Source organism: Chironomus tepperi, unplaced genomic scaffold (assembly GCF_022539635.2).
Source record: "Chironomus tepperi strain 1889 unplaced genomic scaffold, CSIRO-AGI_Ctep_v1 contig_177, whole genome shotgun sequence".
NCBI classification, from domain to species: domain Eukaryota; kingdom Metazoa; phylum Arthropoda; class Insecta; order Diptera; family Chironomidae; genus Chironomus; species Chironomus tepperi.
Genome location: NW_027226299.1, coordinates 1,173,515 through 1,194,145, shown reverse-complemented (window position 1 = coordinate 1,194,145; position 20,631 = coordinate 1,173,515). Strand labels below are relative to the sequence as shown.

The following is a 20,631-nucleotide window of genomic DNA, read 5'->3' as shown; positions in this document are numbered from 1 at the left end:
ATAATTAACTACGTACATTACATCCTTTAGTGTTTACCAACATAGGACATTTTATTTTTAATAGTTTACACGCTTAATGCTTCTTTCACTAAAATTTTGAATATTCCATTCTGGATCTTGAATTTCCGTCGTTTTCATTTAATGATGATGTTCCTTTTTCTGATATCTCAATCCACAATATCCGCAAGAATGAGCGCCGGGTTTATCAAGATTAATATAGACCTTTGGATGTCCCAAACGAGGATCTCCGCCGTCACACCAAACTACTCGGTCTTCAGTTTCAATAATTGGCTCCTCAGCAATCAAATCTGCAGCCCAATTTGGATTGACAATTTTTGAAGCATTCACAAAACGTACATTTCTGTAATCATCGGGTGCATAAGCCTAAAACAAGAAATTAATATTTTGTTATTTAATCAAAATTCCAACAACAACAAAAATAAAAATAATTGCAATTCTCACTTGTCCTGTGTGTGTAACTTTGCCACCTTCTTCTGCTGATCTCAATGCACCACAAACTTGTGTGCTAATTGATCGAGCATGTCGAAGATTCCTTAATTGTGGTAAACTTGCGAATTTTCTGATCGAATTCATTTTTTCCTATGTGGGACAACAAACTTTTTCGCGTCACTTCATGCGGGCCTGCAAACCAATCACATCACCTGGATTGTTTTGTTTTTGTGACGTCATAAATTATTTTCTCTGAGTGTATTTTTATTTTGTCTCGAAAAAAGTTCTAGATTTATAAATTAATTTGTAGATACACTTAATATCTGTGTATTACCAATGGATTGGAGGAAATTCTTTGGCTCGGAAAGTGATGATAAAGACAGGAAACGAAGGCAAGCAATAAATTTTGTGATATAATATGATAAAAATTTAATTTACGATTTTTCTTTGAAAATATCTCACCTATACATACAGTGATAAATTTAATTTCAAGAAATTCGATGAAGAAGATGAAGATGATGAGTGGTTTGATTTAGAGACGTTTTTCAACGATTTTCAAGACAACAAGTTTCGTTTTCATGGCTTCCCAAACAGCATCCTAAAGCAATTTAAAACAATTATTGATGCTATGGAAGAGATTGAAGTCGATGATCAGCATATTAAAGAGAAAAACCTACAAAAATTCTACGATAATTACAGTCAATTTAAACAAAAGAGTGATCAAGATTTAGACGGCAAAATTTATGTAGATCAATTGGATACTATATTAAAGAAAATTAATCCAGATTTAATGTTAAAGGATGGCAAGAAGAAGAATGAAACTGACTTACAGAATGTTCAAATTATACGAAAATTGACTGATGAAGAGAAAATTATGGACATAATTCATGGTACTTACAAAGAGCCCGTTATTCCTGTGAAGCCAAGAAAACGTCATATACATAAAGCGCCGCTATCCCCACATCATTTTTCAGCTTTGCCACCTTTCCATGAATTTCCTCCACCATCCAATAATCAGCATCATCAAGGACATTCAAGGTCTTGGGGTAAAACAGTCATTTCGATTAGAAACTCAGACGGATCGTCTGAGACAAGGAAAGTCGAAAGAACACCGGATGGGAATACACGAACTACAATTACACAAATGGATGCTAGTGGAAATTCATCGACCAAATCTTTTGTTGGCGACGAAAAGATGACAAATTTTAATCAGTCGACTCATGTTGTTTCTTCACCAAAACATGATGAAAGGAATCTTATTAATTATGATGGATACAAAATTCCCTGTTTGTGGTGAGCTTTACCGTTTTTAGTTTTCTTTTCAGAACTGTAACATTGATGATGTGATAAGAAAAAGTTAGGAGAAATCAATAAACTTAATCAAATTATTTTAGTCCTTACAATCAGAAAAAAAATTAAATTGTTTTATTTTTTTAATCGTAAATTTTCAGATACAAGTCTATTTTTTTGTGGAAAGTAAAAATGTTAAATGACGATCTTCTACAAGATTATTTTTTAATGGTTTTAACTCTTCATGTTATGTGCCTCATCGAAATTCAAAAGAAAGTGTTTGCACATAAATATTATTAATTATGAAAATACTTAATTTCTAAAAAATTATATGTAGGTATATATAAGTTTCTTAAGATCCAAAATGCGGGATGATGTTTCCTTTATTGTTACTTCTTATCCAATTTATCGTCCTTCAACTGTAATTAAAAAGAAAATTTGCATTAGTTTCATAAAATTTAACGGATTTTTGAAATTCAAATGAACTGAACGAAAATGAACTTTTGAAGAACCGAACGAATAAATTTCAAAATTATAAAAATCGTTAAAATAAACTTACTGTATGAACTGAGATCAATCTCATCCGGCAATTCTGTAATGTTGACATCAAAACGATCTTGAACGCTATTCAAGATTTTAGCATCGTTCTCATCTGAAACGAATGTAATAGCTAAACCTTTGGTTCCGAAACGTCCAGCACGAGCTACACGATGAAGATATGTATCTGAGTCTTCAGGCATATCGTAGTTAAATACAATATTGACACGTTCAATATCCATTCCACGTCCGAAAAGATTTGTGGCAACCAATATACGCTGTGAATAGAAATGAATAAAATCAACAAGAGTTCAATGAACTGGAATAGAGTCTACATACTTTTTGGAAATCCTTGAATTGTTGATATTTAGCTAAACGTTCTTCTTGTGCCATTCCACGATGAATTGCAATAGCTGGGAAATTCTGATCAGTCAATAATGTAGCCAAAGCTTCACATCTTTGTACAGACTTGACGAAAATTACGACCTGATTGAATTCGAGGACATCTAAAAGTTCAAAGAGCTTCTTGTTCTTCTCATTTTCCTTCAGCTTAACATAATGTTGCTGCAATCCGTGTAATGTCAATTTGGTTTCATCGTCAACATAAACTTCCATAGGCTAAAAGATATTTAAAAAATTTAACGTTATTTAATGGAAATGAGTAGTTTAGGGATGTTTTCTAAGAGACAATAGAAAAAGTTGTTAAGCGCGGGAGCGAGATGGAATATTTCTTTTTTTCAAGCAACATATTTTTTTAAAGGTATATTGATGATAAGAGTGCATTTTGATGATTTTAGCTACCATCAATTCAATTAGGAATCTTCGGTTCATTTAAAAATCTCGTCACACATTTGATATCCAGGCAAATTATACGTTAAATACAGATAGATAAAATTTGATCAACTGTAAATATAACAAATAAAAAAAATGCCAACAAATTAGAATAGTCCTGATTTTTCATGAAACAAATTTAATCATACTGCGGACATGTCAAAACGGCCGTTAATAATAAAAACTGTTAAATTTTCAAATTTCAAAAAAATATTAATTTCCATAAAATTTGAATTTTTAACAGCCGTTATGAACTCTTAAATGTCCGTAGTCTGAATTAAATTTTGATTGTATCTTCACCATGGATCCAGCTCGAACAGTTGAAATTTTAAAGTTGGTTGTATCATCATTTTATCCTCTTATTAATGTGTCTGTGTTGGAGCACAATTGACTGACTGTCTTTCAACCCAACCCAATTAACTTTATCAATCTTAACCCCAATCTTCTTTTATGTCATGAAACTAGCTGATTTCATGTCAAAGCTTTTAATTCGCGTTTGATCTCTAGGTAACGAATTTTAACATATTATATGGGATTGTATTATAGGTTCTAAATATGTGATTATTATTGTGGACATGGACTTTGTATTATAACTTTTCGTATTATATTGAGCTTTTATTATTCTAGAGACCATTCTAGCTGATTATTTGATTAATGCCCATCAGTCGCAACCCTAATCGCGCGAAATCATAACTTTTTCAAGTGCTTATCATTATTGGAACGCGAATTACATCTTGCATGAATTTCTTGCAAATCGGGCGAATTTCTTTGCTTAACGTAGCTGAGAACATCATGACTTGTTTTCCGTGTGGTGTGTTTCGGAAAATTTCTTGTACATCTTTACGCATATCTGTAAATAAATAATATACTCATTACTTACATGTTATGTTAACAAAATTATTTAATGTGTTTTTGAATGTTTTTTCAGATTGATTAAAGATAATTAATCATTGATATATTCATATGTCCCTATCTAAAGTTTTCATCATTAAAACACTAGTTTTATAATAAATTATAGAATTTTACATACCCAATTGCTCCAACATCTTGTCGCATTCATCCAAAATGAAATGTTTAAGATTCTTTAAGTTCAATTTTTTGCTTCGAATAAGAGCAAGTACTCGGCCAGGCGTTCCGACGACAATATGTGGTGTTGTTGTCTTTAAAACTTCTTCGTCCTTTTGAATTGGCATTCCACCGAAGAAAACAGCAACTTTAACACCTGACATGTATTTACTGAATCTCTCGTATTCCTTGCTAATTTGGAAAGCAAGTTCTCGAGTATGACACATAACCAATACGTAGGCTTGGTTATCAGTTGGTTCAAGTTGCTGTAAAGTCGCTAATACAAACACAGCTGTCTTTCCCATACCAGATTTTGCTTGACAAAGAATGTCCATGCCTAATACAGCTTGAGGAATGCATTCGTGTTGTACTATATAGATTAAACAAACATAACAATTGATTAATTACTTAGTTTCATATAAAATTGATAAAAAGTGTTATTGAGGAAGTAAGTCAGAAAGAATAATGAACAGAATCGACACTATTGTTTATTCAGATGTCCCTATCTGTGTTTCTATTTCATCATATTAGGTAACGGAAGTGAACAAGTTAGAATATAAAAATTAAAATAATTTAATTACCTGCGCTAGGATGCTCGAAACCACAATCAACTATAGCTCTTAAGATTTCTGGTTTAAGAAGGAAATCTCTGAAGCCAGAGCTGTGAATGGACACATAGGTTCCCTTCACATCTTTCTTCTCTGATGCATCAACAACTGCCTGCTCGGTCTGTTCCTCGTCTTCATAATCGAGAAGATCATCATTGTCGGCCATTGTTATAAAATTTGTTTTTTTATTAATACTTCAACTGGAACACGAATAGAAAATAAAATAATCAGTTATCAATGACGAAAAAACTTAGCCAAGCACATTTTTACGACAAAAAACGAAATGGAAGATGCCGCAAATTTAAAATGTGATTTTCTTCTCGAAATTCATATTTTTAAAGCTTACAATTTAATTAAATTTGTTATTTAGCGGATAAGCAATAGTTTAAGACTAATTTAATGAATTAAAAACTATTATTAACTAAATAAAATTGATTAAACTTACAGAATTTGTGGCGTTGAAAAGTGGTGCGTTCAGCAACTTGTCGAAGTAAAGTTTCTCCTTTCAAAACTATTTTGACCGTTATTTTTAAAATTTTTTTGTTAATTTTTCTCGAATTTTTTGTTAAATTCAGGTAAAATATTATGAAAAATTGTAATTTAAACGATTGGAATATTATGATAAAATAAAGGACTTGATTAAAAATTGTTTTCATGTAAATATTTATTAAAAACAGTCCTTGCGAAAAAATCGTTACACAATTTATTCAAATTTGCTACAAGGGCGTTCAGTTTGTGAAAATTGTAAAGATTGCTTTGAAATATTAGTCGTGAAATTTTATAGTTTTATTCAATTTTTGTTTGATTTAAGGATCTTAAAGCACGAAAAAAGACATTTATGCGATAATAGTGTTAATCTCGTGTCTATAGATATAGGAAATTGTTAATAGATTTGGTATATTTTCATCAAATAATATAATTGGGTAAAAATACAACAACAAAAGAAATTAAAAATTAATTTCACTACATATTTGATCATAATAACAAAAACTCCCACACTTGTTAATTATTTATATACATTATACGGACAATTTTTCACTAAACTATTATCGTAACATACGTCAAGATTTTTTGATGAGCATATATAAAATTGATTAAAAATAATCTAGAAAAGAAGACCTGTTGTCCATACTTAATAATTATTTGTATTTCATCATAATTCCTTAATATTTTCTACAATCAATGGATTTAGACAGCATGATTCATCATATTGCAATCAATTAGTAAATTCAATTGATTGATTCTGCTATTGTTCATTTCATTTGTAAGAAATAATAACATATTATCAAGCAAGTCACACAAAAGTAAAGTCTATAGACTGCGTATATCACAAAAAGTGATTGATAAGATAAAGAAATCCTTATCAATGATACACAAATGAGAGTTCAAAAACAAATCTTTTTTTGATAATATCGTGATATGCAGTTTGATTCATCCAGCTAGTTCTCATAATGTACTGTAAAAATCACTCAAGCGTAAGAAAATATAAAAATGATGAGAGCAGGGCTTTGAAAAAGATTTGATTTCTTATGACTATTAAAAAAATCATTAGTCTTGTTCAGAATTGACCTTGACGATCGTTCTTGATTATTATTTTAAGACATTCCCTGAATTTTTTGTTATTTCGCTGGATCTTTTTTAGTTGACAAACATAATAAATAATTCATCCACACACAGACATGCCGTGATTTATTAATCATCCTTTCTAATAATAACTCTCTCTTTTCTACTTTTTTTTTATTATACCTACATTAGTTGTCACGATGTTGTTTATTTGAGATCCATAAGTCGCATTAATAAAATATAAAGCTAAATGGCAGATTCAACTAGAGTTCCCAGTCAGGGATTTCATCAATTACAGATTACGAGTAAGCAATTAATTATTGCTGATCCAATTAAATGCAATTACACATAACATTTTTATTGTATTTTTTCTAGTTGAACATGCATCACTAAGAAATTATTCATTTTTAAAACCAAATCCATATGTTGAGCTTTCAATTGATTGTAACCTGGCGAGGAAGACGGAGCATCAAAAGAATACATATCTACCAAAATGGAATGATACATTTACAGTTTTAGTTACTCCGACATCGATTTTGCAATTTCGAATTTTTGATCACTCAAATTTCCGGAAAGATTCATTAATTGGCGAACAAACTGTTCACTTAGTACAGATATTACAGCATTATAATGGACGTTGTGAGAATTTAGAGCTTGCGATGGATCTTTTGTATGAATCGAAGTCGGAAGGAAGACAGATAAAGAATGGAGAGCTTGTTGCAGTATTTAATGGCCTAAAAATTGATATGAGCACAATGCCGTCTCAAAACAATGGCGAAACGGCACGATCTGTAGATATTTCATTTCAAAATGGTGCAATGATGAGAAGTTCGATCCTTAATGGAGGAATTCGATCGCGTATGAGGCTTCGAAGTAATACAAATAATAGTAATAGTAGTAATAATAATGTGCAGCCGCAAAATGGAATTCAACAAGGGACACCAAATTTAATGACAGCATCACCAAATAGTGTAAATGGTGGCTTAATACAAAGTCCATCGACGGGAGCTGTAAGGAGATCAAGTGGAATGAATCAATGGGAACAACCACCGCCTATAAATAATCATCAACGCCTAACACCTGCTTTTTCAAATCCTTTAATGAATTCACCATCTCCACAGCAACAAATTCCATCACCTGCTAATTCAGCTGGTGCAATTCCAATTATGCCTCAAAATCCACCAAATGGCGAAGCAATGGGGGTCGTTGATAATGAAGATGAAGAAGAATTACCAAATGGTTGGGAGCGTAGAACAGATCCTTTCGGTCGTCGATATTATGTTGATCATAATACAAGGTCGACTTATTGGGAAAAACCATCACCACTACCGCCTGGATGGGAAATAAGAAGAGATCCTCGCGGACGAGTATATTATGTCGATCATAATACTCGTACAACAACATGGCAACGTCCAAATAGTGAACGATTGATGCATTTCCAACATTGGCAGGGTCAACGTGCACATGTTATGACACAGGGAAATCAGAGATTCCTTTATCCACAACATGCTCAACAATCAAATACAACGCAGGCACCAGTTCAAGATGATGATGCTGATGGATTAGGAGCACTTCCTGATGGCTGGGAGAAACGAGTTCAGCCTGATAATCGAGTTTATTTTGTTAATCATAAGAATAGAACAACACAATGGGAAGATCCGAGAACGCAAGGACAAGAAGTAAGCTTAATGGGTGCTGAGGGACCGCTCCCGAGTGGCTGGGAAATTCGATATACGGCAACTGGTGAAAGATTCTTTGTGGATCATAATACAAGAAGAACAACATTCGAAGATCCACGACCTGGTGCACCAAAAGGAGTTAAAGGAATGTACGGAGTTCCACGTGCATATGAAAGATCTTTCCGATGGAAATTAAGTCAGTTCCGATATCTATGCCAATCAAATGCTTTACCTTCACACATTAAAATTACACTAACGAGGCAAACACTGTTTGAAGATTCTTATCATCAAATTATGCGATTGCCTGCATATGAACTACGGCGAAGGCTATACATTATATTTAGGGGTGAAGAAGGGTGAGTTAATCGATTTTTTAATTCAAAAATCTAGCCGTCATTTCGAATTTGAAAACTTAACGAAAAGAATTCAAATTTGACGAAAAATAATTTTTGAATTTTTAACGGTTTTAGAAGAACTAATTAAAACAATTAATTTTCATATTACAGATTGGATTATGGTGGTGTATCACGAGAATGGTTTTTCCTGTTATCACACGAAGTGTTAAATCCTATGTACTGTTTGTTTGAATACGCTAACAAATCAAATTATTCATTGCAAATTAATCCGGCATCTTATGTTAATCCAGATCACTTACAATACTTTAAATTTATCGGTCGCTTTATTGCAATGGCACTATATCATGGCAGATTTATTTATAGTGGTTTCACTATGCCCTTTTATAAACGTATGCTTAATAAAAAATTGACGACCAAAGATATAGAGTCGATTGATCCAGAATTTTACAATTCGCTTGTATGGGTTCGCGACAATAACATTGACGAATGTGGTCTTGAGCTGTGGTTTTCTGTCGATTTCGAAGTCCTTGGACAAATTATACATCACGAATTGAAAGCAAATGGCGATAAAGAGCGCGTCACAGAGGAGAATAAGGAAGAATATTTAACTCTTATGACAGAATGGAGAATGACGAGAGGTATCGAGGAACAGACCAAGACATTCCTTGAAGGATTCAACGAAGTTGTACCCTTAGAATGGTTGAAATATTTCGATGAACGAGAATTAGAATTAATGGTAAATGCTGACTTAATTTAATTAAAATTCATTAATTAACAATGTTATTTTACGGCAGCTTTGTGGTATGCAAGAGATAGATGTTGATGATTGGCAAAGGAATTCAATTTATAGACATTATAACAGAAACAGTAAACAGGTTGTGTGGTTTTGGCAGGTATGTGTAAATTTTAAAAATGACATCAACAAAGTTGAAACTAATTGAACTTATTCATTATTCAAATTAGTTTGTACGTGAGACGGATAATGAGAAGCGTGCACGATTACTTCAATTTGTGTGTGGTACTTGTCGCGTTCCAGTTGGTGGTTTTGCTGAACTAATGGGTAGCAATGGACCTCAAAGATTTTGTATAGAAAAAGTCGGCAAAGATACGTGGCTCCCACGTTCACATACATGCTTTAATCGATTAGGTAAGGCAACAGTCTTTGTGTCTTTTGAACACTAGTTTTACCGGTCATTTTGAATTTAAAAATTTCATGAGTCATATCTTTCGTTAAGTTTTAAATTCAAAATGTCCGTTGGATTTTTAAATTTGAATTTAATCAATTTTATATTTATTTCTTTTCTTCCAGACTTACCGCCCTATAAAAGTTATGATCAACTTGTAGAGAAATTAAATTATGCAATTGAAGAAACCGAAGGATTTGGTCAAGAGTGAAAGCAGCTAATTCCAGTATATATGTGCAAGTTTCTTTGTCATATTCATATAATTTATTAAGTTGCATCCTTGAATGATAATCACAATTTCTACCTTTATTCTGTGTATTACTAAAGGAAGGAAGGCAATTAAGCAGCAAATATGTTATTGTTAGATAAGATTATAATTATAATCCGTATAAATTATGATTATTAAATCTACCAAATCTTAAAGAAAAAAAATATTGACAGTGTAGAGCATTATCATAAGCTTAAAAAAAGGCATAAAGATATTTTTCTTTGGGAAAGTCTATTTTTTTATTCAGGCAACAATTTTAAATTTTCAAAGAAACATTTTTCGATAAATATTAAAACTGCACTCAATAGGGGAATCACCTTTAGATCTAAATTATGGGTAAAATTAAAGTGCGAAAATTTTGAGGAATTAGATTGACTTTTGAAGAAATCTATTTCAAAATTTAACGGTAAATTTTAATTCAAGAATTGGCCTAAAATTATTTTGACGAAATTTTTTTAAATTTTTAAAAATCGTTAACTTATCGGTCAAGCCGTCCACAGCATCGACCAATTCGTACTTCAGCTACCTTTAAATATCATGAAAAATTCCTCAAAATGCTCGCACTTTCGGCATTAAAAAGTTAGCAAAACCAATTTTTATTTGTTAATTAAAATTTATTAAGAAATTTATTGTTGATCCCAATGTTTTATGAACTTGTACCTTAAATCTTTAAAAGAAAATGAAATTTCCGTCATAATTGCAATAGTGAAATTTTCAAATCATATTTGGACAATAGCTGAATTAAATGTAGTTCAATTTTTTGCATAATGCAGCAAATTCAATTTATTTAATATTTAAAAAATTATGCAAATTATAATGAAATTAAACTTTTATGGAACGGGATCAACGTGAATGAGGTGAGAATCATTGAATGAATAATATTTTGTGAATGCTACGTGAAATGTTTGTATTATATAGCAAAGATATTGTAAATAGATAATTATTCTATTAAAATGAATGAAAAGAAAAATAATAAAAGAAAATTAGTGAAAAATAATTAACTTGAGTTAAATTAATCCTAGGATTAAAAATAAATCGTCGGATTAAAATTAATTCCAAGAATTCAATCAAAGTGACCAAAGATCCTCAATAAGAATTATTGTAAAACTCAACATGCGGACTAATATTGTCATGATCTTGTCTAAGTTGTTCATAAATTTCAGTATAAGTATGCAGACATCCGTCAGCATATTGACTAAGCTTCTTTAGTTTTAATGAGTTAAACAGCAAAAATCGAAAGTCATCGATTTCCAATGGAGATGTCATTCTAATTTTAAGAACTTCCAAATTAGGTGTGCTTATTATAAATGCTCTCAATGCAAACTTAATATTCATAGTGTATTGCCAATTAGACGAAATATCCAGATCAAGACTTTTTATAGCTCCGTTTGTTGATAGTTGGAACGAATGTGGGTTCTGCTCGAAATGAATTTTAATCTGAAGAGATTCCAAATTTGTTACATTCTCGTATATCCATTGAATAGTTGGTGAGTCAGGGAATGTTATGATTATATTAGTTAGGCTTTTTTGTTGCCTTTCAAGGAACTTTTTGGCATTTCCGAAAATTTCTTCGTCGTTATTGATCTTTGAAAATTCTATTGACAAACTTTTCAGCTTAAAGTTCACTTCCGTTGATATGTCAGACTCAAATATTATGGATGTAAGATCTTCGTCAAGTTTTATCACTTCCAGTTGAGAATTCTTCTTTAATGCACTTTTTATGGCTATTGGAGATTCCTTTTTCAGCCAATATTCTCTTCCGCTCATATTCACTGCCAATTCCTTTAATTTATTTGAGCATGTAGTCAGACCATCTAACAATGGATTATCAAGCTTCAAAAACTTTAAATTTGGAATTTTTAAATTCTCAACAAATATGTCTGATGAAACTTCTATAGACACTAATGACTCTGCTAAGTTCCTGACTAATTGATCTATAAAATCCCATCCATGATCAACATAAACCTTTATATTTTGATATTTCCTCTGACTATCTAAAAGATCCAGGATGTCACTTTTCATTTCAGAGATCTTTTGATCTAGGACATTATACACTTCATCATGATTTGATTCATTGACATTAAGTCTTATTTTTCTCATAGCAAACTTTGAATTTTCAAGAACTAAGTTGTGCCAAAGTTTTGATACCTTAAATATTCTGAAGACATCATTGTAGCTAAAATGCTGTGTGATAAGCTCATGGATGTCATAAAATATAAACAGTGGATCCATGTCTAAAGAACCTTGTTAAGCTATTCGTTGTAAATAAAAGACTAAAATCGATTTTTATTGGAATTGAATTTTCCATTAATTTTAATAAATTAAAGCAAATTTAAACAGTTAGGTAGTTTGCGTGAAGTGGAAGGTGCACTGATGGGGTCAAGGTTAGAGAAAATTAATGCTCATAAATATTCGTTTGTGAAGTGCTTCCACTTATTTTTATTTTTAACTTCAAATTATTACTATTTACAGCATTTTATGGATTATGCTTGATATAGCATAAGAATGTACTGTAAAATAATGAAATTACATTGACATACAAGACTCTGTATTTTAAAGGAACATATAGAAAATTGACTGTCTGTACTAATGGCCAAACTGCCCAGTCTGTGACGTAAATTTTAAGGAATTTCTGTTTAAATAAGCTATGAATATCCTCAAGTCTTTTTCCTTCCAGGTAATATGATGTGTACAGGAAATGAGAGATGAATATTGGTGACACAATCAATTGGTCAACAAGAATTTTCTTTATTATGACTTTCTTAGATGTCCCAGGAAGTAGTCGTTCAATCCACAAATAAAAATAATGATGTAATGGACCTTGACTTAATCCTACAACAGTTGATTGTTTGATTCTCTCAAAGTCATGTCTATTCTTTTCATTTACATTGTTTATGCGCTGAACAAAAATTTCTCCAATAAGCATAAAAGATCCAGAAGAAAGTATATTGACAATCAATAAATGTTTATTGATATTAAATGGCTTTAATTTTTTGTTGAGCAATATTTTTTGAATCTTCTGTAGCATTTTCGTAATGAAAATATGTAGCTCTGATGCACAAATGACTTGTTTTCTTTACTTTGAACTATTTTATTAATATAAAAATTTAACGTCTTTTTTGAATTTGAATTATAACATTCGTTAAGATTTCCAACGAACATTTTTTTAAATTTAATTTCAATTCTTAAAATTCCTTAACTAAGCTTTAAAAGTGTATTTATTCAGTGATTTTACAATCATTTATGAGCACAGATTGCGCGGAAACAAAAGCTTTCTATTACATTTAATTTAACTATTACTGTAAATTTTTATTGAGATAAAGTGTATTTAATTAACAAGTCATCCATAAAAGCTGTGAAATATTTGCTTGTTTCGACGCATATACATTCATCAGTACTTAAATAATTATTCAGGGAGAGAAAAATCATTTACGATTGAAAGTTTCAAGTGATAAGTTGTCTAATCGTGAATGAGTGACATTTTTATAAAGCTGTATCATGGAACTTCCCGAAGTTGAAAGCAATAATAATCAGACATCTAAGGATGAGACCAAAAAAAGTGACATAACTTATGGAATTGATGATGTTCCTCCTTGGTATTTATCGTTCTTCATGGCCATTCAGCATTATTTAACGATGATTGGAGCGATTGTAGCAATTCCTTTCATATTAACGCCTGCTTTATGTATGGAAGATGAAAATCCTGCCAGAGGAACTATCATATCTACGATGATATTCGTGACTGGGCTTGTAACAATTTTTCAAACAACATTTGGATGTCGACTGCCATTAATTCAAGGTGGGACTATCAGCTTTTTAGTTCCAACACTTGCAATATTAAATCTCGATAAATGGAGATGTCCTGAGGATATTTCGTCTATGACGAGTGAAGAGAAAGAAGATTTGTGGCTGATAAGAATGCGGTAAATTTTGAAAGCAAACATTCATGATTTTATGACTTCAATTAAGTGTACTTATTATGTTTACAGAGAGTTATCGGGTGCAATTATTGTAGCGTCTTTGTTTCAAGTATTTATCGGATATACAGGCCTCGTTGGAAAATTTGTAAAAATAATTTCACCTTTGACTATTATGCCAGCAGTCAGTTTAGTTGGAATTACGTTGTTTAAGCATGCTGCTGAAACTGCATCCAAAAATTGGTTTATTGCTGTTAGGTACATCAAGAGATTATATCCAATGATTAATCCTGAGATTAATTTTGAATTATATTTTTTTCAGCACAACAATTTTGTTAATCTTGTTCTCTCAAATTCTTGTTGATGTCAAAGTTCCAGCAGTAACTTATCGTAAAGGAGTTGGCTTTAAAATTGTATGGTTTGAATTATTCAAATTATTCCCAGTTTTGCTTGCCATCGGCATTATGTGGCTGGTATGTGGAATTTTAACATCAACAAACGTTTTTGGACCGGGAAATCCAGCAAGAACTGATGTAAGGATTAAGGTTTTAGACGATGCACCGTGGTTTCGAATTCCTTATCCACTTCAGTTTGGGCTTCCGACATTTACAGTTTCTAGTATTCTTGGAATGTTAGCAGGTTAAATTGACATCCTAGTTCCTTGTTTTTGGATATTCTCAAATTTTTATTGTTTTCTAGGTGTTCTAGCATGTACAGTTGAATCGATTTCTTATTATCCAACAGTAGCAATAATGTGTGATGCAGAATCCCCACCAGTTCATGCTATAAATCGAGGTATTGGAACTGAGGGATTAGGATGTGTCTTAGCAGGCTTATGGGGTTGTGGAAATGGAACAAATACATTTGGAGAAAATGTTGGTGCTATTGGAGTCACAAAGATTGGCTCTCGACGTGTAATTCAATGGGCAGCAGTTATAATGGTTATTCAAGGAGTTTTTGGCAAATTAGGTGCATGCTTCATATTAATTCCTGATCCAGTCATTGGCGGCTGCTTTTGCGTTATGTTCGGAATGATTACAGCTTTTGGACTGTCTGCATTACAATATGTTGATTTGAGATCTTCTAGAAACCTTTATATCATTGGAATCTCGTTGTTCTTCCCGCTCGTTTTATGTCCATGGATCCAAGAACATCCAAATGCCATCAATACCGGTATTGAAATTTTAGATTCAACACTTTCAGTACTTCTTGGAACTACAATTCTTGTTGGAAGTGTCATAGGATGTCTACTTGATCACATAATTCCAGGAACAAAGGAAGAACGTGGAATTACTCAATGGTCGAAGGAAATGGCTCTGTCAACTGATGAACGAACAACTGAAAAATCAACTTATGACTTCCCGATTGGAATGGATATGCTGAGGAAATGGAAATTCACTTACTACTTACCATTCTCACCAACATATAAAATGAAAAAATTTTAACTTTAGTACATGCTTAATAGTCTTTGTGTAGATAACAGCATTCATTCTGATAAAGAAAAAACCATTCAGCTGTTCCTATTCGGAAGCAAGGTGTGCGTTTATATTTATTTGCTAGTACTTACATTTATTGTATGTATTTATGTTGTGATAATACTTAAGTGCTTGCTAAAAGGTACGATTGAATGTATACTTTGTGAAATTTTAGAATTTATAAGTATTAAGTTAGTTAGTATTTCTTAGTCTACATAGTAAGATGTCAATGAATGTGGATAAAATAAAATTGATTCCAAAGCATGAACATCAAAAATTAAAAGTCATACCTAGAAAGAAATTAAAAACGCTTATCTTTTTAATTATTGTGACACTTACTGTATTATTTATTTATACATGCATTCCACGTAACTTTTTAGGTATAAATTCAGTTTACAATTCTAGTGACAAATTTAATGACTCAGAATCAGATGAGGATAATGAGTATTATGACATAATAATTGATCAACAAGCCAAAGATCAAGTAGTTGAAATTGGAGGAACTAAGAATATTCTATTTTGGACGAGATTCTTTGATAATCCTGACTGGTATACAGGAAAAGAGGAAGCAGGCGAGGATGTTTTAAAATCTGTGCAATGTCCTGTAACAAATTGCTTTTTCACGCATAATAAAGAACTTCTCGGAGATATAAGGAAATTTGATGCTATAGCCTTTCATGGACCTGAATTTAGAAGAACACCGCTGCCCGATGTTAGAAGTCCGGAACAATTTTACATCTTTGTGTCCCTTGAGTAAGCATATTTATATAGTTTTGATAATTTATTACATTTTCTAATACTTTCAAGGTCACCAACAGCAGTCTTAGACAATCTATCAGCATACAAAAATTTCTATAATCTCTCAATGACATATCGACTTGATTCCGATATTAGATTTGATTATGGAAAAGTCATAGACATAAAGACGAATGAAATCATTGCGCCGGCTGTAAATCCAAAATGGAAAACACCTGATGATAATTTTTATGGTAAATATTGCTGCCTGTACTTAATTATCAAAATATTCTGGATATCCCTTTATATTTCAGATGACAGAATAATAGACATGCTCAACAACAAAAAGAAGCCTGTTGCATGGTTTGTGTCAAATTGCTATACAAAATCAAACAGGAACAAGTTAGTTGCTGAAATACAAAAGCACATTGATGTAGATATTTATGGACGATGTGGCAAATTAAACTGTCCTGTTGATGATCAAAAGTGTCTTGATATGTTAACAGCTGATTACAAGTTCTATCTATCATTTGAAAACTCACTATGCAAAGACTATGTGACTGAGAAGCTTTATCGACCATTAACTCAGTATGTCATTCCAATTGTATTTAATGGAGGAAATACAACAAGATTCGCACCACCGAAGAGCTATATTAATGCTAATGACTATGATACTCCAGAAGAACTAGTAAAATATTTGAAGTACTTAATAGACAATCCTAAGGAGTATGTGAAATATTTTTGGTGGAAACAGCACTACACAATCAAATCCCATCCAACATATCCATATACATTGTGTGAAATGTGTAAAAAGTTCAACACTGAAAGCTTCATGAAAGCTCAGCATCGATATGAAGACATCAATGAATGGTATCGAAATAGGGACATGTGCAACCAAAAGTCGCATATAAAGTTTGACAATCACTAGCTTAGCTTAATAAAAAGTTTTTATTACATTTTTTTAGAAGAACCTTTGAGGTATTGTGATGAACATTTGACATTAAGTATATCTTATCACTTTGGGGGTTGTTCACTAATTACGTAACTGTTAGAATCACCCCCTTTTTGACCCATTCCTCTTCCCCCGTAGCAAAATCTACTTAGATTGCTTGACGCGTACCAAAATGTCAACAAACCCAACTCCCCTCCCCCTTCCTTAAAGTACGTTACGTAGACCGTGAACAGCCTTATCTTTATCTGTTATATTGTAGATTATTTGTCATCTTGATAAGCCTTATTTCCAGGCTTTTCATTTCAATTTCACTAATTTTAGTATGTTACTGCCGCGCAAATCGGAAATGTTTGTTCTTAAGCGATTTTTAATGCTTGGCTGCAAAAGTAAACAAAATATTTTTACAGTCGTGTACATTTCTGTGATTTTATTCTTCCTATATTATCGATTTGTGTTAAATGAATACAAAGTGAACTCATTGACTCTTAAGAAATATATCATGCATCATCATGATCCATCAAGTATACTGCATGTGAATGAGGAATCGCAGAATGTTAAAAATATCCTTTTTTGGACAAAATTTTGGAATAAGCCATGTAACTAGCTCATCATTTGTTTGATTTATGAATATGTAAATTCAATACTTCCCATAAATAGCTTGGTACCTTGGAAGTGATGAAGCTGGAAAAGAATTTCTTGAATCTCTAAATTGTCCAGTCACAAATTGCTTCTTCACTCACAATAGAACATATTTATCAAATGTCACTCAATATGATGCGATTCTGTTTCATGGTGCTGAATATTTGAAAGATCCTACACCAAATGTTAGAAATAATGATCAGCTCTATGTGTTTGCTAATTTAGAGTAAGTCAAATAGAATGAAGATTGTGTTAAGCAAATAGAAACAAAATTATCTGTTTCAGGTCGCCGTACCTAACAGTTGAAGATCTAACTCGATATAGAAATTTTTACAATTTGACTATGACATATCGATTTGATTCCGACATTCCTTGGTTTTATGGACGAATTGTTGAAAAATCTACGCGTGAGATAATTGCACCTTTAACGACTACAAAATGGAGGGAACCAGACAGCAACTTTTATGGTATTTAGCATTTGCAACATTGTAAGAATTGTCACATAACCTCTAATTCCAGATCCTGAAATACATAAAATCGTTGTAAAGAAGAAAAAAGCTATGGCATGGTTCGCATCAAATTGTAAGTCAGCTTCCAAACGCGAAGAGCTTGTCCATGGACTACAAAAATTCATTAAAGTCGACATTTATGGAAAATGTGGCAAATTACAATGCGAAAAGAATTCCATATTATGTTTGGATATGCTTACAGCCAATTACATGTTCTATTTGTCATTTGAAAATTCCTTATGCAAAGATTACATAACTGAGAAGCTTTACAGACCATTGACTGAATATATTATTCCAATTGTCTTCAACAGTGGCAATATGTCACTTTATGCGCCACCAAATAGCTACATTGATGCCAATGATTTCGATTCTATTGAGCATTTAGTTTCTCATTTGAAATTCCTTATGTCTAATCCTAAAGAGTATGTAAAATATTTTTGGTGGAAGAAATACTATGATGTGGTTATGGATAATATATCCTTTAAAATTGGATTTTGTGATCTTTGTATGAAACTCAATGATCCAGAATTTATCAAGCAAGAACACATGTATCCTGATATACATTCTTGGTGGACTGATGGCATGTGCTAAAATCATCAAGGATTCCATTAAAAACTCAAAGGAATCGACAGAGTCACTTAAAGTTTTCATCCTAATGTCTTTTGAATGGGAAGATGGATTTCCGTCATTAAAACAGTGCAATTATTTCCATCATCATATATACCTATTTTTTAAGACAATGCATCATGCAATCACTTGCTCATTTCCATTTCCATTTGACGAATTAAAAGATAAATAGAGTAAAAACAATTGGAATGGAAAAAAGCTTTTGTTTGTCATTATTATCTTTTAGAGGCAGTAAATCCTTTTCTTTATAGAAAAAAATTCTTTTGTCTTCATTATTGTGGAGTAATTATTTACGATATGTGCATTTATGGTTTGATTTTGCAGCATATGATGGAATTGTGGATTAAAATTGTTTATTCTTGCTTTGATTTTTGATGAAATTTTGTTGTAACGTTCATTTGAGATTTGAATATTATTTATTGTACATAGTTGAAAACCCCTTTTCATACAAAAAGTTCAGTCTGTTTTTAAACTCTGATGAATAAACAACATTAAGAAATTATAAATTCGCAGGAATTCGTTTTGATTAAACTACATTTATTATTCTACCTTCGAGGCTTTTAAGCCCAACTGTAATTAAAGATGATTTTATCATTGCCTCCTCATCGTATCAAAATTTTGATTCTAAATTAATACATATTCGTTTTCATTTAATCAAAAAAGTCATTTTAATGAAAACACAGCTTTTCACATCCGACATCCTCTGACAATTGAACATTTTTGTCAAAATGTTGAGCATGAGAATACAGCGATAAGGGAATTATGTCAGTGTTTTGCCATTTCATGTGACAAAATTTTAATCTCTCTCAATTAGTACAATAAAAAATCGTTGAATTGTTTCAATACTTATGAAAATTATGTATATTCTCATCAATTGCTTCTCCCTCTCCATAAAACAATCATCAATCCCCACCACAAATTGTCAATGATTTTTCGAAATTACTTCGTGTCTATTTGTAGACGCCTGCGCATTTTAAAACGACTTGAAAATTAAAAATTGGCGAATGAGAAAATTGCAAAAAAGAAAAGAAAGTTCGCATTATTCTTCAGTTCCTTTTAATCCTTGGCAATATAACGAACATAAATTTCATCGTTGGAGGACGTAAGGCAATATTCATCTCAGCCTCAAGCTACGTAATTGAGGAGTTAAATGAGAGCCTAAGAAGGTATCCAATCACTCGAAAAAATGTAAAGAAAAAACTTAAAAAGGCACAAAATTGATTCTAATTCCATTTAATCCTTGAAAGCATTCAACCATCGATATTTTAAGGACATAATTAGATGTCTTTAAATAGATTAATTGAAGATTACATAATAGGTCAACTGAATGAAAATCAATAGGCTGTAGAGAGTAATTTTATATCAATTTAGGTAGGCATTGATTGACTTGACTCGTCACATGAAAATCATGCACACGTGAATAATGAATAAGAAATGCCACAAAAATGGGTTACAAAAATATTTTTATGACTGTTCATGCTTCACTTCCATAAAAATCATTGACTGTGAAAAAGGTGTGAAAAAAGGATTTTTATGGCTTATGGCTTAAGGAATTGGAGATTTTCAATTTATCATCTGATTCTCATTCCATCTTGGAATTAAAAATGCCAATTTTTGGTCTACTACCTCAATTTAAATCCAATTGTATTTTTATATGTAGTCCCACTGTCCAATCATGCGTGAAAAATATGTAAAGTGTGTTCAAGTTAATTAAACATTTATTGTCACAGCAGATGCTGATTTTTATTTTGTTGATGTCTTCTGCATATCAATTTGAATGAGTTTACTTCCTATTTGTGTTCATTTATTGAGTGTTGGATGAAGATGAAGTATATCATGAGAAATGAGAGTTTTGGATCTGCCCTTTCATTTTGGATGGAATTCAACTTACAGATAAGACTAAATGCTAGATCTTGTCAACTTCAGACGATTTCATATAAAATTCG

The 20,631-nt window shown here is 31.7% G+C and overlaps 7 protein-coding genes across 7 annotated transcripts; 5 read left to right on the top strand and 2 right to left on the bottom strand.

Annotated features, from left to right (window-relative positions):
* Window positions 1–25: 25 nt before the first annotated feature.
* ND-13A (NADH dehydrogenase (ubiquinone) 13 kDa A subunit) lies at window positions 26–648 on the bottom strand. The gene is made up of 2 exons (XM_070638807.1): window positions 463–648; window positions 26–384 (listed from the first exon to the last, which is right to left on the bottom strand). The coding sequence occupies exons 1-2, from the start codon at window positions 592–594 to the stop codon at window positions 139–141; spliced, it is 378 nt and encodes a 125-aa protein (XP_070494908.1). The 5' UTR covers window positions 595–648; the 3' UTR covers window positions 26–138.
* A 36-nt stretch (window positions 649–684) lies between these two features.
* On the top strand, window positions 685–1,870 carry LOC139089313 (uncharacterized). Its single transcript, XM_070638805.1, has 2 exons — window positions 685–842; window positions 925–1,870. Exons 1-2 carry the CDS (start codon window positions 787–789, stop codon window positions 1,745–1,747), a joined length of 879 nt encoding a protein of 292 aa, XP_070494906.1. The 5' UTR covers window positions 685–786; the 3' UTR covers window positions 1,748–1,870.
* On the bottom strand, window positions 1,836–5,346 carry Hel25E (ATP-dependent RNA helicase 25E). Its single transcript, XM_070638804.1, has 7 exons — window positions 5,227–5,346; window positions 4,755–4,981; window positions 4,139–4,543; window positions 3,840–3,958; window positions 2,617–2,895; window positions 2,300–2,555; window positions 1,836–2,159 (listed from the first exon to the last, which is right to left on the bottom strand). Exons 2-7 carry the CDS (start codon window positions 4,945–4,947, stop codon window positions 2,146–2,148), a joined length of 1,266 nt encoding a protein of 421 aa, XP_070494905.1. The 5' UTR covers window positions 4,948–4,981; window positions 5,227–5,346; the 3' UTR covers window positions 1,836–2,145.
* Window positions 5,347–5,510: 164 nt separating this feature from the next.
* Su(dx) (Suppressor of deltex) lies at window positions 5,511–10,828 on the top strand. The gene is made up of 7 exons (XM_070639105.1): window positions 5,511–5,704; window positions 6,537–6,649; window positions 6,720–8,379; window positions 8,530–9,115; window positions 9,174–9,272; window positions 9,343–9,526; window positions 9,689–10,828. Exons 2-7 carry the CDS (start codon window positions 6,595–6,597, stop codon window positions 9,772–9,774), a joined length of 2,670 nt encoding a protein of 889 aa, XP_070495206.1. The 5' UTR covers window positions 5,511–5,704; window positions 6,537–6,594; the 3' UTR covers window positions 9,775–10,828.
* Window positions 10,829–13,234: 2,406 nt separating this feature from the next.
* On the top strand, window positions 13,235–15,278 carry LOC139089552 (solute carrier family 23 member 2). Its single transcript, XM_070639106.1, has 4 exons — window positions 13,235–13,754; window positions 13,821–14,006; window positions 14,071–14,387; window positions 14,448–15,278. The coding sequence occupies exons 1-4, from the start codon at window positions 13,330–13,332 to the stop codon at window positions 15,191–15,193; spliced, it is 1,674 nt and encodes a 557-aa protein (XP_070495207.1). The 5' UTR covers window positions 13,235–13,329; the 3' UTR covers window positions 15,194–15,278.
* A 163-nt stretch (window positions 15,279–15,441) lies between these two features.
* Window positions 15,442–16,928, top strand: LOC139089553 (alpha-(1,3)-fucosyltransferase C-like). The gene is made up of 3 exons (XM_070639107.1): window positions 15,442–15,976; window positions 16,031–16,212; window positions 16,273–16,928. The coding sequence occupies exons 1-3, from the start codon at window positions 15,447–15,449 to the stop codon at window positions 16,884–16,886; spliced, it is 1,326 nt and encodes a 441-aa protein (XP_070495208.1). The 5' UTR covers window positions 15,442–15,446; the 3' UTR covers window positions 16,887–16,928.
* Window positions 16,929–17,242: 314 nt separating this feature from the next.
* LOC139089405 (alpha-(1,3)-fucosyltransferase C-like) lies at window positions 17,243–18,976 on the top strand. The gene is made up of 4 exons (XM_070638944.1): window positions 17,243–17,506; window positions 17,568–17,775; window positions 17,835–18,016; window positions 18,069–18,976. The coding sequence occupies exons 1-4, from the start codon at window positions 17,257–17,259 to the stop codon at window positions 18,647–18,649; spliced, it is 1,221 nt and encodes a 406-aa protein (XP_070495045.1). The 5' UTR covers window positions 17,243–17,256; the 3' UTR covers window positions 18,650–18,976.
* The last annotated feature ends 1,655 nt before the right edge of the window (window positions 18,977–20,631 follow it).